At 50.5% G+C, this 14,699-nt stretch overlaps 1 protein-coding gene across 1 annotated transcript in view; it reads left to right on the forward strand.

Annotated features, from left to right (window-relative positions):
* Positions 1-4,389: 4,389 nt before the first annotated feature.
* Positions 4,390-14,699, forward strand: part of arhgef25a (Rho guanine nucleotide exchange factor (GEF) 25a) — a 39,654-nt gene continuing 29,344 nt past the window's right edge. Inside the window, exons 1-2 of the mRNA XM_067239293.1 lie at positions 4,390-4,759; positions 7,507-7,666. Coding sequence (XP_067095394.1) covers positions 4,664-4,759; positions 7,507-7,666 — 256 coding nt within the window. The 5' untranslated portion in view covers positions 4,390-4,663. The remainder of the gene's footprint in view (positions 4,760-7,506; positions 7,667-14,699) is intronic.

A 14,699-nucleotide genomic window follows, 5' to 3' on the forward strand; every position in this document is an offset into this window, starting at 1 on the left:
TAAACGAGTATCTGTCCAGCGGGGGGGTGAGTGGGTGTAGTCCTCTTCTCTTTCTCTCCTCTCCTCTTTCTCCGTGGTGGTTAAAGCATCACAGTTCAGCAGACGTCTTCTCCTGCTTGCTCCCTGGTCCTCTTGGATGTAACGAGCTTAGTCCCTCCAGCAAAGCCCCTGGTTCTGCCTTGCCCCCTCCCTCCCTCCCATCCACTCTCTCACTACCCCACGCCCAATCCCATCCCCCTCCCGTCCCCTCAATTCTGCGGCCACTTAGGGGCCGATCGGCCCCTGCGCCCCCCCCCCCCCCCCCCCCCCCCCCCCACCCCTCCTGACGAGGTCCCAACATAGCTGTGCTCTTAAGTCCCAGGCTGCAGGCTTCCCCTCTCCTCATCCTGATTACAGGAGATTTGTGGATTAGGTGGCAGAAACAGCAGAAACAGCAGAGTGTCCGGCCTGGCTTCTCATGGAGGCCTGTGACTCTTGGAGTAGCATCTCTCCCTCCGTCCCTCCCCCCTCCCTTCCTCTCTCCCTCCCTCCCACCCATCCCCCTCCACCTCTAACTCCCTCCCTCCCCCCCCCCCACCTCCCGTGCCTTCACCCCTCCCTCCCTCCCTCCCTCCCTCCCTCCCTCCCTCCCTCCCTCCCTCCCTCCCTCCCTCCCTCCCTCCCTCCCTCCCTCCCTCCCTCCCTCCCTCCCTCTCCCCTCCCACCCCCTTCCCTGCTGGGGTGTCAGGACTGCAGTGTGGAGCCTGTCTGCCCAGACACACGGACTGGAGCGGCCACACCACCCGGCTGGCCCATGACGGGGGACGACCATGTCCATGTCCTGGCACACACAAATGAAAACAAACGAACATGCACACGGTTTACCACTCAGCCTGATCACATAGAGAGACGATAGTTTCGCCTATTTGAGTAACTTGTAAGAACAGAATTACAGCAGTATCTGCAAAAGTAGGATATGATATATAGAATACGAAGAACCCTTCTGAAAAAGAGTGTATGCTTATGGTTTCCTGGAACCTTGACTTGCAAGAAAGGGTTCTATCTTGAACCAAAGGGATCTATGTAAATCTTTTTTAGTTCATATAATGTGCTGAACAGGCAAAAACAAGAGAAGCCTACAAGTGTGCTTTGTGTTCCCATATTATCTTTGAGGGAGCTTGACTGACCGAATAAGAGGAGTATAGTCCCCCCCTGGTGGCTACCTGGGGGAACACACTCCAGCTCCTCAGCACTCCTGTCCAGAAATACACATCATCAGGAACCTGGCAGCTTTCAGTCCCAGGGACAGGAGATCTCCAGGCCTGAAATAGAACAGCGGAGTTCTGGGGTCAGGGGACTTGTTTGATACAGTCCTAATCCTGCTGGCTTGTGACCATGCTAGGCTACCTGTGGCCTGACCCCAGGTGCCCTCTGATCATCTATTTATGGACCAGGGCCACATAAAGAACGAGCAGCCGGGCTCGATTGTATAAGGTGATGTGGGAGAGAAAAACTCACGTGCGAAACCTGGGTTTAGCTGAATATCTATGTTTTTGTTTATCTAACTCCTATGTACATCAAATCCCATATATCCATCCATCTGTATATACACAACTGTGACAACATATTCTATAGAATGAGATATAGAAAAGTACAGACACTGTGCCCAGCTACCAGTTTGTGCTACCAAAACTGGCCAGAAGCCACCAGAGCAATCCTTCTCAATCCTATCAAAAGCCACCAACCACTGAAGCACCTCATTAGCACATTACAACCTACCTCACAACAGTGCAGTGTAGGCCTACATCCTTCAACTGTTAAAATGAACAAAAATAAATGAAATGTTTCAATGAAAAGAAAGAATAATACCCCAAAAACATGTCCCCAGAACATATTTTTTTCGTTTTATGTTTGGCTTGACCTCATCTATGACCTGAAGTTCCAGACCTCAGCAGTGAGGTCAGGCCGGCACTCTGTAGGTCCTGACTGTCATGCATCGTTCAGGAAGAGTGTCAAGCCGAGGACCTGATGGGAGCCTCCCAGACAGTGAAAGCAGATGCTGTGCTGGGACGGGGCCAGGAGCTGTGATTGCAGGTCTCTGGGGTCAACAGAAAGTGTGACGCGGAGGAAAGGGAAGCCATGCCCGGCGAGGGGGGGGGGGGGGGGGGGGGGGTGACAAGGCCTTTCTGGAATAGAAGGAAAGATGGCTGAGGTGAGAGAGAGAGAGAGAGAGAGAGAGAGAGAGAGAGACAAGCTAGACATGGAAGGCAGAATTGCTACACGCCTACAGGATACACAAGCATAAAGAGGCAATGCGGAAAGGGAGGTGGAGAGAGCAGCAAGAGAGAGAGACAGAGGCAGAGAGACGGGTCAAGGTTCAAATACAATCAAATAAATAACGGTGAAATAGGAAAGAACAAATAATCCTCTCTCACGGCCCCCCTCCCAAAAAAAGATCCGGCCTTCCTGGTGCGGACTGGCCCGTACAAGAGTCCGCCGACACCTGTCTGGCCCAGCAGGTGGCAGCAGTGCTTTAACTCGATTGGCTCCAACCGCTGGTCTCTCCTAGAGGTCGCAAGAACTTTTCCTGGTTTGTCTGTGATGAATATCAATATCATTTCACACTAGCATTTGAGGGCGACATCCACTGGCTCCAATGTGACCTTTCTGTAGCTGAAAACAACTTATTTGTAGGATGGTTGGCTGTGTTAGGAAAGTGCTGCGCCGGCTGTGAGCCGTCCGCACCCGGGACACATCATTCAGAACAAAATGTCATTTCAGATCAACTCACAGGAGGGACAAAGAGAACGCTGCCTGAGAGAAATGAAGATTAGCCACTGAAATCGGTTTCTAAAGCCGGCTGTGTGCTCAGCTAATATTAGACTCTTGGCACTGTTTCCCGGACTGGTCTTAACACCGTTTGGCTGAAGACTAGAGGGAGGCTCCGCTCTATTCATCCCAGCTATGACGTCTACCCCTCCTCCTCCTCCTCCTTCACAGGGCTGTGATTCACAAACTCCGCGATCCACGGTTCTCCTCAACAGAGAGCAGAGTCGGCTGGAGGAATGGGACGCCAATTTGACCACGCTTGCCGGGAGAGTAACAGCGCGAGGGCAACACACAAAATAAAAACCGATCTTCGGATTGTGTGCGTGTATGTGTCCTGACTGTAGCCAGGAGCCAAGTGAGACATGAATGTCTCACTGGAGAACATGTCTGTGTCACTGGAGGGTCTCTCTCTTTGAGGAAGAGGTTAACTACAGGACCAGGAAAGACAGCTGACACACTTGTTTACCTGTGGGTAAACAGAACACACATGGCGGCGCACACACACACACACACTCTCTCTCTTGCTGGATCTTCCATGGCTGCACAACCAAACCCATCATCGCCATGAGGCTAATAGATAGGCCTAGATCTGAGCCTCAACTGAGCAGGCCAGTGTGCTGTCTGTGTAAACTATGACACGGTCTCCTCTAGGCACTGTGTGGGTTGTGTGTTCATGCCTTATTTGGCTCTGGTCCGCTCCTTAACAGTTCACGCAAACCATGTGTCACCGCCGAGAGACGGGAGCCGAGATGGAGAGAGGCAGAGTTATAGCGAGAGAGAGGGGTAGAGAAAGAGAGCAGGGCTTTCCCTCTCTTTAGAGGGCGAGAACAGCGGGGCCAGGAGCACCGGGGAGAAAGTTTGAAAAGGGAGAGGAGGAGAGGAAGGAGGAGCAGGGGGGGTGGAAGAAGAGGGGAAATGTGTCAAGAAGAAGTGGTGGAGGGAGAGAGGTGGATGGATGGAAAGTAGGAAGAGAGGAAGAGATGTTTGGGGAGGTGGGGTGGTCACCCTCGACAGCCAATGAGGGGCAAGGGGGGCGAGTTTCGAGGTGGAGTGAGACGGCCAGTACGCACCCCCACTTTCGCAGGAAAAGAGGGAAAGAAAGGAGAGGAGGAGAGAGAGGAGGAGGAGAGAGGAGGCTTCGTGGGCGACATCTCCGCGAGGACTTGGCAAATCATTCTCTCCAGAAAAACAGATTCGAGAAGACAGGACTCTGTGCAAGAGAGGTGGGGGGAGGGGGGGGAGGGGGCACGAAAAAAAGAGAGGAACACATTTCGGGCAGGAAATCGTCTTGTCTGTCGCTCTCGAGGGAGACTGCAAGTGAGCGAACTAGCAGGACGGGAAGAAGCCAGCCATAATTTGCCACTCCACCTGCAGTGTAGAGAGAGAGAGAGAGAGAGAGAGAGAGAGAGAGAGAGAGAGAGAGAGAGAGAGAGAGAGAGAGAGAGAGAGAGAGAGAGGAGGGAGGAGGGAGGGAGGGAGGGGAAGAAAGGAAAAGAGTGCTGGTCCCTTGCCAGGCGCACTCCCTACGTTCAGCCCAAAAAATGTTCTCCTTTTTTCCAGGATCAATGATTCATCTCCATGAGAGACTCTGTTGGTCAGTCCAGTACGAGGCCGTCAGCGAGCAGAACAGCCGCCCTCTGGAACAGCCCTCTGACTGAGGAGACAAGGTGGGAAAAGAGAGAGAAGGAGAGAGAGAAATAACAAGGGAGCAACCGGCATAGAAAGAAAGGAGAAAATAAAGAGAAATACCTTTCCAGGAGGAGTACGGGGGGGAACAATCCTAAGGAAAAGGAAAAGAGGGGGGGGGGGGGGGGACAGATTAAAAGAAGGCAGCGTTTCGCAAAAGAGGGAGAGAATGAAGGCTCTTCAGAAGAACCAGGGTCGGACTGACCAGATGTTGGGTGCCATGGCTGACATGCTAACCTCCCTGGCGTTGCCCAACCAGCAGTGGGTGAGTGACTCAGTCTGTTTTGTTTGTTGTCTTTGTGCACGGTTATGTGTCGTCGATCATGGCAACAGCGGTGTCAAAGGTCACATGTATTTCCAGTTTTGTGACCAAGAGACTGTAGTGGCACACGAACTATGACTTTAGCTTCAGTCCTCGTTGACTGGTTTTGACAAGGTCCTGATCTCATGACATTACTTTCAAAGGTATTCTTCACTCAAATTAGGGAAGATGGACCCAACCAGAAACAGATGGGACGTTTCTATTCCACACAAGAAACACAGAGAGATGACATTGACGTTTTTTGTCATATTTCTTGGAAACGATGGATTCCTTGTTAACTGTTGATGCATTTCCACTTGAATCTCTTGGGAAGTCAAACCCAGGGCTGACTCGGCAACAGCCTTGTAGCTTTCGCAACCGCTTCAAATGCAGAGGGGAAAATCAATACAGGGGTATTGAGGGAGAGAGCGTTCCGGATCATATTTACCAGTAAACCTTCAGTACTTACCGTGTCCGATAACAGTCTCCATCAGCTCTCAGGAAACATGCTGGCTCAACTTTACCATCTTAGGCTGACATCAGGAAGTCAGGTTTGATGGAGCAATAGAAGACACTATTTACAAACATATTCCTGACACGAAACTGTGTATGTGCATGTGTGAGTGCTTGGTGTGTGTTTGAATGTGTGTGTGTGTATGGGTGCGCGTGTGTGTGTATGACTTATTTTAAGACGACCAAGAATCCACCACAATATACTCAAGGAAACATCAGGACTAGAGAAAAATATCTTAAGACAATCTATGGTTTTTCCTAATGCCAATACTTAAATTAGATTTTCTATGATGTCCTGACAACCCTGTGATAACAAAACAAAAGCTTTTGTGACACCCACACAGATAGCAATGCCTTAAAGATAAGACACCAGACATGGACACACAGAGATAGAGAGTCTGGGGAGAGAAAGAGAGAGTGAGAAAGAGAGAGATGGAAAGGAGAGAGAGGACAGCTGGAGAGAGAGAGAAAGAGAGAGAGGTTGCCAGGAATTCTTTGGTGCTTGGCATCCGAGGCTCAGACAACGTAGTAGCACTGATGAAGACAGCTAACCATAAACAAACACATGGAGGCCTAATAATCAACCCTGCACCATGCTCTCTCTCTCTCTCTCTCTCTCTCTCTCTCTCTCTCTCTCTCTCTCTCAGATATGTTCTTTCTTTCTTTCTTTCTCTTTCTTTCTCTTTCTTCAACTCTCTCTGCTTCTTCTTGACTCACACACTCACACTGCTCATCTCGTAAACACACAGCTGCTGTAGGTCCTGTAGGTCCTGCTGCTGTAGGTCCTGCTGATGTAGGTCCTGCTGCTGTAGGTCCTGGTGCTGTAGGTCCTGCTTGCTGTAGGTCCTGGTGCTGTAGGGCCTGGTGCTGTAGGTCCTGGTGTTGTAGGGCCTGCTGCTGTAGGTCCTGGTGCTGTAGGGCCTGGTGCTGTAGGTCCTGGTGTTGTAGGGCCTGGTGCTGTAGGTCCTGGTGCTGTAGGGCCTGGTGCTGTAGGTCCTGGTGCTGTAGGGCCTGGTGTTGTAGGTCCTGGTGCTGTAGGGCCTGGTGTTGTAGGGCCTGGTGCTGTAGGGCCTGGTGCTGTAGGTCCTGGTGCTGTAGGGCCTGGGTGTTGTAGGGCCTGGTGCTGTAGGGGCTGGTGTTGTAGGGCCTGGTGCTGTAGGGCCTGGTGCTGTAGGTCCTGCTGCTCTAGGGCCTGGTGCTGTAGGTCCTGGCGCGGAAACTGTCAGACAGCGGATTAAATCAGAACTGTTACATTGCTTTACGGCACAGTTGAATTGGGGGAACCCTCAAAGGTGGGGGGAGTTTAGGGGTAACACTGACCAATCTTAAGGGGCCAACTTGGTAGACATGCGCAGGCTAGCTTACGTAATGTAAGGACATTGCCCGACTGGAAATGCACTGTCAAGTACCAATTTCAAAGCAACACATTCGAAAGGCAACATTTAAATGCAATGACACTTTAAACATTATACGGTCGTGTCCACAAGATAAACGAAATGACTGAAATTACACACGAAACAGAACCGTTTGGTACATATCTGCATCATGCAATGGAAAGAGTCGGTCAGGCATGTGTGATTCCCGACTGTTCTTATCACATTTCTTTTTTTCTCTTGTTTTGGGGGGTGGGGTGGTGGTGGGGGGGGTGCATCCAGATAGTGTCTAACTGCTGAAGAAGAGAGCAGGGAACGATGACTTCCTGTCTGGAACCCTCCCCATGGGGCGGGGGGTTGGGTGTGGACTGATCGTTTCCTTCCCAGGAGATAGAAAAGAAGAAAAAAGAAGAAGAGAAAAAAAGCGCAGAGGGGAGGGTGATTAGCATCTCAGTCTGTCTCTGAGGAGAGAGAGGGATGGATCGCTGACTCCAGCGCTAGCTCCGCTCCTCTGTTTAGCTCCCGGGACGCCAGGGGGAAATTGAAAAAGGGTATCAGGGACTGTTTAGTACTTAGTACAGATTTGGTGCCCAATTTTTACCTCTAGTATATATCAAAGTGTCCCTGTAAATGGAGGGACAATAAATCAACCAAAAATCCCCACCAAAAGATATTTGTATTGTGGTGCATAACATTGGACCATACAGTATTCTATAACATCATAGCACAGTACAGTATAGCATGTGGCTGAAGTGTGACAATCTCACCATCACTAACTCTTGAGAATGAATGCTGCACCACTGACAAAGCCATGTCTGTCTCCAGCTTGCTGACAGCAGTGAGCCTGACCCCCCAGCAGCCTTGACCGGTGTGGAGGGGATGGAGGCCATCGGCCCGGACCCAGCCCAGCCTCGTGGGTACAGGCAGGGGCCGGTCTGGGAGACCAGGTCCCCCGGCAACCTGGAGAGGGGACGACAGAGGACAGGTAAGACCTGTACCAGCCTACATCTGTCCCCTCGCACATGGAAACAAAAGCGTTCTATGTGCACGGGATTGCAGTCCAAACATGGGTCTGACCAAACCTGTCTCAACCCACTTGACCTCCTCTCCCTACAACTCAAAAAACAACATTCCATTGTTGTTTTTTCCCCTTTCAAACTTTATCAGAGACATTTCAACAAACAGCTGACAAGTTGCCTGTAAATATGATTCAGGTTCTTTCACCCTCATGCCCTTGTATGTGTTGGGCTGCACCCAAAATAACCTCCTGCATTACCCAAAGAGACCCTCAGGACAAGTAAAGCTTCCTGAATCGTGTGTAGGTGTGTGTTTGTGTTTGTGTGTGTGTGTTTGTGTGTGTGTGTGTGTGTGTGTGGGGGGGGGGGGCAATTGCTGGTCAAAGAGCCTGACTCCTACTGCTCTTATTTCACCATAAAATGTTCTGTTATCAGATCGGACACACCTGAGTCCTGATTGGAGGGTAATGAATTCCACCCTATATCTAGACAGCTGGCACTATTAGCCATTACAATCAGGAACTGGGTAATGTACCATAGACGAAAGCTGGAAACACAAGTAGGGGAAGGGAGAATGTGTGGTATAAGTGTGTGTGTGTGTGTGTGGGGGGGGGGGGGGGGGGGGGGGTTGAACTCCCCGCTTGTCTCCCTTCAGACCTTATTGACGGGGGAAAACACTGTTGGTTGCAGCCATCTTGATTTACATGCAGAAGGTTTGCGTGCGTTGCCATGTTTCCTTGAGTGCAAAAGAACAAAGAGGCTCTGTAGCTGGTTCAGTGTTTGGGGGGGGGGGGGGGGGGTCTTGGTAGTGGGGGGTTTGGTGGTCTGTGTGTGAGTGTGTGTGTGAGTGTGTGTATACACCATGTGGTTGAGGCCACTAACTGTTGAGCAGAACACGGCGTCCGGAGGAGAGCAGGGGAGGGAGGAAGCTGTCAGCGATGTTTATCTGTAATAGTCTAGTGTAGACGGATTGTGCCGGTAAAGCTAATGCGCCCAAATATTATCTTAGCACACAACTCTTGACTCCAAAAGGGTGTGTGTAGGTAAACGTCGTGGTAAAAAATAAAAAAGAAGAAGAAAGGTGCCCGAAATCATTTATTCATAAAGGTGGACTCGGCTCGAACACTTGGGTCGTTGGTTTCGATCCCATATTTCTTCACCTCTTTTTTTCATTGACATTCCTTTTCCTCCTCCAAACTTCTTTCACATATTTGTCCCACCACGAGGGGATGTAGGCAGGAGGTCCACAGGATGACAGAGTGAGGGCAGCAGTGGGACTGAAGACGCTGCCCTCGTGGTTCTTCCACAATGTCTTCCAGATGGTGGGGCAGTGAGCACCAGGCTCTGGCTGTCAGCCAGCCTTCCGTCACCCTTCCATGCTGCCTGGTCCTACACACCACCTTGAACAGTATTTACACCTCGGCGTTCTCAGGTGGAGCGCTGAAGGTCCAAATATACAGTGGACGGTGGGTTTAAAACTTCTCCGCAGTGTGTTCTTGACTGTGGGTTTGTGTGCGCTTGTAGTAATGTGATTTTGTTTGCTGTGGTTGGGACCATTACTGTCAGAAGTCCGAGTTTGTTTTCATTCCTTGCTGTGTATGTGTGTGTGTGTGTCTGAGAGTGTGTGCGGCTGCATGTGTAGAGAGTGACAGGGTGTACGAGCTTGGCTGCGAGTGTTAGCTTAAGTGTTTTAGATGTGCGTGCGTGCGTGTGTGTGTTTGTCGGAGACCCAGCCATCATCCATCTGGCAGAGATTAGAAACAAGATGCCTTCTGGTGCTTCCCCCGCCGTGCCAGTCTCTTCTAAATCATATTCAGACACAGCATCCATCCCTGACCTTCTTTCCAAATTCTTCATCCATCTCTCTCTCTCTCTCTCTCTCTCCTCTCTCTCTCTCTCTCTCATCTCTCTCTCTCTCTCTCTCTCCTCTCTCTCGTCTCTCTCTCTCCCCTACTTCTCTGTCTCTCCGTAGACCATACACTCCACATGCAAACCTCTTTTTGTCTCGCTCTTCTTCTTTGATCGCTCCTCTGAAATGACCTTTACCATCTCCACTCTGGCTGCCTTCTCCTCCTCCCTCCTTGGGTTGCCTTTCCTTCACTCTCCCCTCCCTCCCTCGTCCATCCTCAACTTTTCCATGCCTTCTCTTCGTCTTCGGTCATCCTTCGGTTTCTCAAAGGAATGCCGAGCCACTTTGACCTCTCTCCGAAGAGCCAGGAGTGCCGGTCGTATTTTTCCCCAACCTCCCTAGGTAGCTCCAACCTTCCTGAACCTTCCCTCACCCCCGGCCCTCAACCCCCCCCACCCCTCAACCCACCCCCCAAACAACCAATGAGGCCCACGCTCTGCCAGGGGTTTTGTAACAGGCCTCGATGACGGATGTGCACGTGTCTGTACACACGCGCTTTTATGATGGTTGTCTCTGTCCCAGTAAAGTGCTCAAGCTCACAACAACAGGAAGCTGTGACTGGTCTGTGACCACAGAAAAGTGCTCACACACACTAAAAAGTCTCCTTTGTAACCATGGCAGCAGATTCTTCAGAGGTGGTTTGAGTCAATAAAACAATACTGTAAATAAATACAGTCAACATACAGTATTATGGGATGTAGTAGGGAATCTGTTCTGGCTGATCGAATTGAAATATGAGTGTGTGAATAAAATATAAAAATAGCTAGAGGCAGGAAAAAAACGAAGGTGATGTTTTCTGTGCTGTGTTAAATACGGATGCACTCATAAACACATGTTGTCAGACTTTAGTCAGAAGAGGTCTACCTTCACCTACTTTGAGAGAGAATTAACCCTATTCACTGCTACTAAACTGAGCTCTCTCTCTCTGTGTCACACACACCGATTCTACCGACACACACACACACACACACACACACTTCTGTGTGTGCAGGCCAGATGACATGATGCTATTCTCCTCCACAGCCCAGGCTGAAGAGAGACTAGGGGGATGCTGGGTAGAGAGCTGTCCCAGTGGAGGCCATAGACTGAGCTCTCCATGACCTTATAAGGGCGCTGATCACCCTCCTCCTCACAGCCTGCTACAGGACACGCCCAGAGCAGAGCTGGAGCCATGGGAATTGATGACTAGGGACAGGAGGGGGACTTGTGGAATCAGTGTGTGCACGTGTATATCGGTGTGCAAGGGCCTGTGTAGGTTGTTTGTGTGTGTGTGTGTGTGTATGGCTGCATGTGTTTGGGTGTGTATGTGTGTGGTGTGGAATGTCTGCACTGTCTGTTAAGTTTAGCCAGGTTTGGGATTTACGGCCTAAACATCTCTTATCATTTGCAAAGACCTAGACAATAGTGGACCTGAGGTGGGGCTATCTGAGCACACACACACACAAACAGGTCACAGCTACACACTACGGCTGATGGTGAAGTAAGGGGAAGTTAAGCATCATGGTTCCTGTCCCACGTGGGAGACACACAGACACGAACCTACCAAAACGCATTTGGACCGAAATATGCCAGTCATCTAACGCACCCCGCTTTCAGATTTAGAGTGAACGCTTATTAACGAACCAGAATGCTGGGAAAACTCGCTGACAAATCTCCCTCTTTCTCCAAGTGCTGGACGATGTAAACACAGCCCACCCCTCGTCCCTGGCTCCCATGTTAGAGCGTCTTGAAGGTGGAGGGGGGTGGGGGGGGGAGCCAAGGGCAACATTTCTACATGTGTGGGCCAGGGTTTTGCCGAATTGTGAAACATGTTCTCTATGTTGGATCATGTTTTAGTATAGCCTTCTTCTTCACATCTTGCAGCCAGCCAGCCAGCCAGCCAGCACCTCCACATAGTGGAATATAGCACTATGTGAGTGTGTGTTGGTAGGGGGGATGCACAACCAGTAGTGTGTGTGTGTGTGTGTGTGGAGGAGAGGACTAAGTGAATGTAAGCTTTTGATGCAGGGTCAGAAGAGTGGAGAAAACCAGACTTCTGACAGTTTCCAGAGTTGTAACTAAGACTGCCACAGTTTATACAGAGTTCAATGGAAGGCTGGATTGAGTGGTAGTGAATTGTGCCAGCGTGTGTGTGCGTGAATGTGTAAGTGTGTGTGTGTGTGTGATTGTGTAAGTGTGTGTGTGTGTGTGTGTGTGTGAATGTGTAAGTGTGTGTGTGAATGTGTAAGTGTGTGTGTGTGTGTGTGAATGTGTAAGTGTGTGTGTGTGTGTGTCTGTGTGTGTGTGGTGTGAACAGTGTTGGGTGGCAGCCCTGCATCTCTATGTTCTGCAGAACTCCTGTAATGGGAGAGCTGCACTGCTCTATAAAGGGGAGCGGAGGAGAGGCACAGACTGGTACTAGCATGAGCACACACACACACACTCACACACACACACACTCTTTCACTCTCTCCTAAAAACATACAAGCACAAAGACACAAACACTCTCACACACACACACACACACACATTTAACTAGGCACTAAATGTGTGCTCTGCGCAGCTGGAATGGAGAAGAAGCTGAACAAACAGACATGCAGGCAGGCATCTGCCTAATGCCCACTGGCCTTAATTGGCGCTCGGCGCTTCGGAGAGAGAGGGAAAGAAAGAGAGGATGTGTATGTGTGTGTGTGTGTTGGGGGGGGGGGGGTAGTAGAGAAGGGGGAAAAGACTGGTACTGTAGCAAGCTAAGGTTGATGAGCATGTGGTAGAGCGAGTGAGAGAGACAAAGGGAGGGGGGAGAGAGGGGAGGCAAACAAAAGAGCTGTGCACCAAATTTTAATTCTGAGGATGAGGGGCTGCTGGGTGATGGAGTTCTGAGTAGTTGGACAGTCATGCAGCTGAATAGACGACCGCACACGCACAGCCCGGCGGTACGCAGTACTCTGAACGCTCATGGCACATGCATGCATGTTCGCCGTAATCCATGCATGAGCAACATGCTACCGAGAGGCGCGTGAGATGCATGTTATATGTTTTATACATGCAACGAGACATTCTAAAGGAATGTTCTAGAAGAGAAAGAAAAGGGATTTAAACAAAAGTTAGGCCCACAAGGTATTCCACACAACAGAGCTGACCAGTCTTCGGTGATGATTAGGCCTACTTGCAACAAGTTTTAGGACGGACAAACGTTTTGAATCACGCCGCTGAAGCACAATGCTGCAGAGAACGTTTGTCATCGTTTTGTCTGTGATTCTGATGAGCACCGGCGGATGGCGGTCACAGTGTAGCGGTGGAGAGCCTTGAGAACTGAACTCCCCCTGCTGGCCAGCCTTGAGATGTGCGTCTTCATTTGTGCTGGCCTAGAGGGAAAAATTGAGATTTACTGCATAGTGTTTATCAAATCTCCAAGTGAATGCTAATCCACTGCCACCGCCACCGTTTAGACATCCTATCACAGCGAGTATATACTGTATTTTACATTGTGTATCATTTAGGACTTGAAACATATATTTTTATATCAGTCCTCTCACGCCTACCTCTGTCTATAGTGGGGTTTCTTGCGAGGGTAGATCTTTTCAGAGCTCCGTGATTCCAGCAGAGCGCAGAGAGTGCGGCTAAAGCATCCATGATGAGAGGGAGGGAAAGTGTGAGAGTGAAAGCGAGACGGGGTGGGAGGGAGAAGGAGACCCCAAAAATGGAAACGATGAGAGGGAAGCAGAGAATAACGTGCGCGTGCGTGTGTGTGGTGTGTACGTGTGTGCGTGTTCGTGTATGACAGAGTAGAGACTTGAGCCTTCGTGTCGGTTGCGGGGTTGTGTGTGTCACCTGCCGCAACATGAATATGGACAGGAAGTAGGGATGCTGCTGCCGGAGGGACAACATCACATGAGACTTGCTTTGAAGTTGGTAGCACTACCTCAATCCTTCTCACTCCTTCCCTCTCTCACAGACACACACACCCTCACACACTCTCACACACACACACACCTCTTTGTCACTTGCAAGGCAGCTAATGCACTCAGGACACATCAGAGAGCCAGTGGAGAAAAGAGAAAGAGAGAGAGCGGAGGCAGAGAAGAGAGAGAGAGAGAGAGAGATAGAGAGAGAGAGAGAGAAGAGAGAGAGAGAGAGAGAGAGGAAGAGAGCACGCAGTGGTGGAGAGCAGCCCAGCGAGGGTGTGATATTAGGAGTGGGCGTATGCCAGGGCACACATCCACACTGCGGGCAGTGCTGCAGAGACGGGCCTCCCTGCCCACAGACACTGGGGGGGGAAAGTAGCGGTGCATCTCGCCGTTTCAGCATCACTCCCTCCATCCTCCCCCCCCCCCCCACACACACACACACACAGGTGTTTCCCCAGAGCTGGTGTTGTGTGCCAGCCAGTACCCAGGCTTCTCTGGTTACTGGCCGGTGGCCCCGGCGGACAGGAACGTTAGACGCCCGGCTCGTCTGAGACCGCGGAGGACGCCGACAATGACCTCAGACCGCTCTGTCACAGGAAGCCGAAGGTCTTCTGACGGAGTGCGTGCGTTGGGTGGCGTGTGTGAGGTGTCGTAGGGTTTAGCCCCCGGGGTGAGCTCGAGTCATAAGGACTCACGTCACACTTTGTGTGTTTGAGCTGCGGAAACTCTTTGTGGTGTGTTCCCCGGCGTGCGTGCGTGCGTGCGAGTGAGATTACTTGAATGGTAAACCTGCAGTTAAGGGGCTAACAGTCAAGCGGTGCATGGATCCATTGTACTGTATGTGCCTATAAGGTCAGTAATTAGGGCTTTGACATTATAGAGAAAGAAAAATACACTAAGCTGATATTTATTACTAACACACACAATCAAATGGAACCTTCATTGTTAGGAGACTGCTTGTGTGTGTGTGTGTGTGTGTGTGTGTGAGAGTGTGTTTGCAGTGAGTGGGCTGAAAAGCTACCCTGGGGAACACACACCTTCAGTAAGTTATGCACACTCATGCCGCAACACTCTCCAATTATCTGCCCACTTGCCCACTGCCCACTTCTGTTTTTAATCTCACACACATACAAAACAACTTGCCACACAGTCCACTCAGTCCAACAAAGCACATACCCACAGTTGAATATCATAGGTCAAACGTAG

This window comes from Osmerus mordax, chromosome 7 (genome assembly GCF_038355195.1).
Source record: "Osmerus mordax isolate fOsmMor3 chromosome 7, fOsmMor3.pri, whole genome shotgun sequence".
Taxonomy (NCBI): Eukaryota; Metazoa; Chordata; class Actinopteri; order Osmeriformes; family Osmeridae; genus Osmerus; species Osmerus mordax.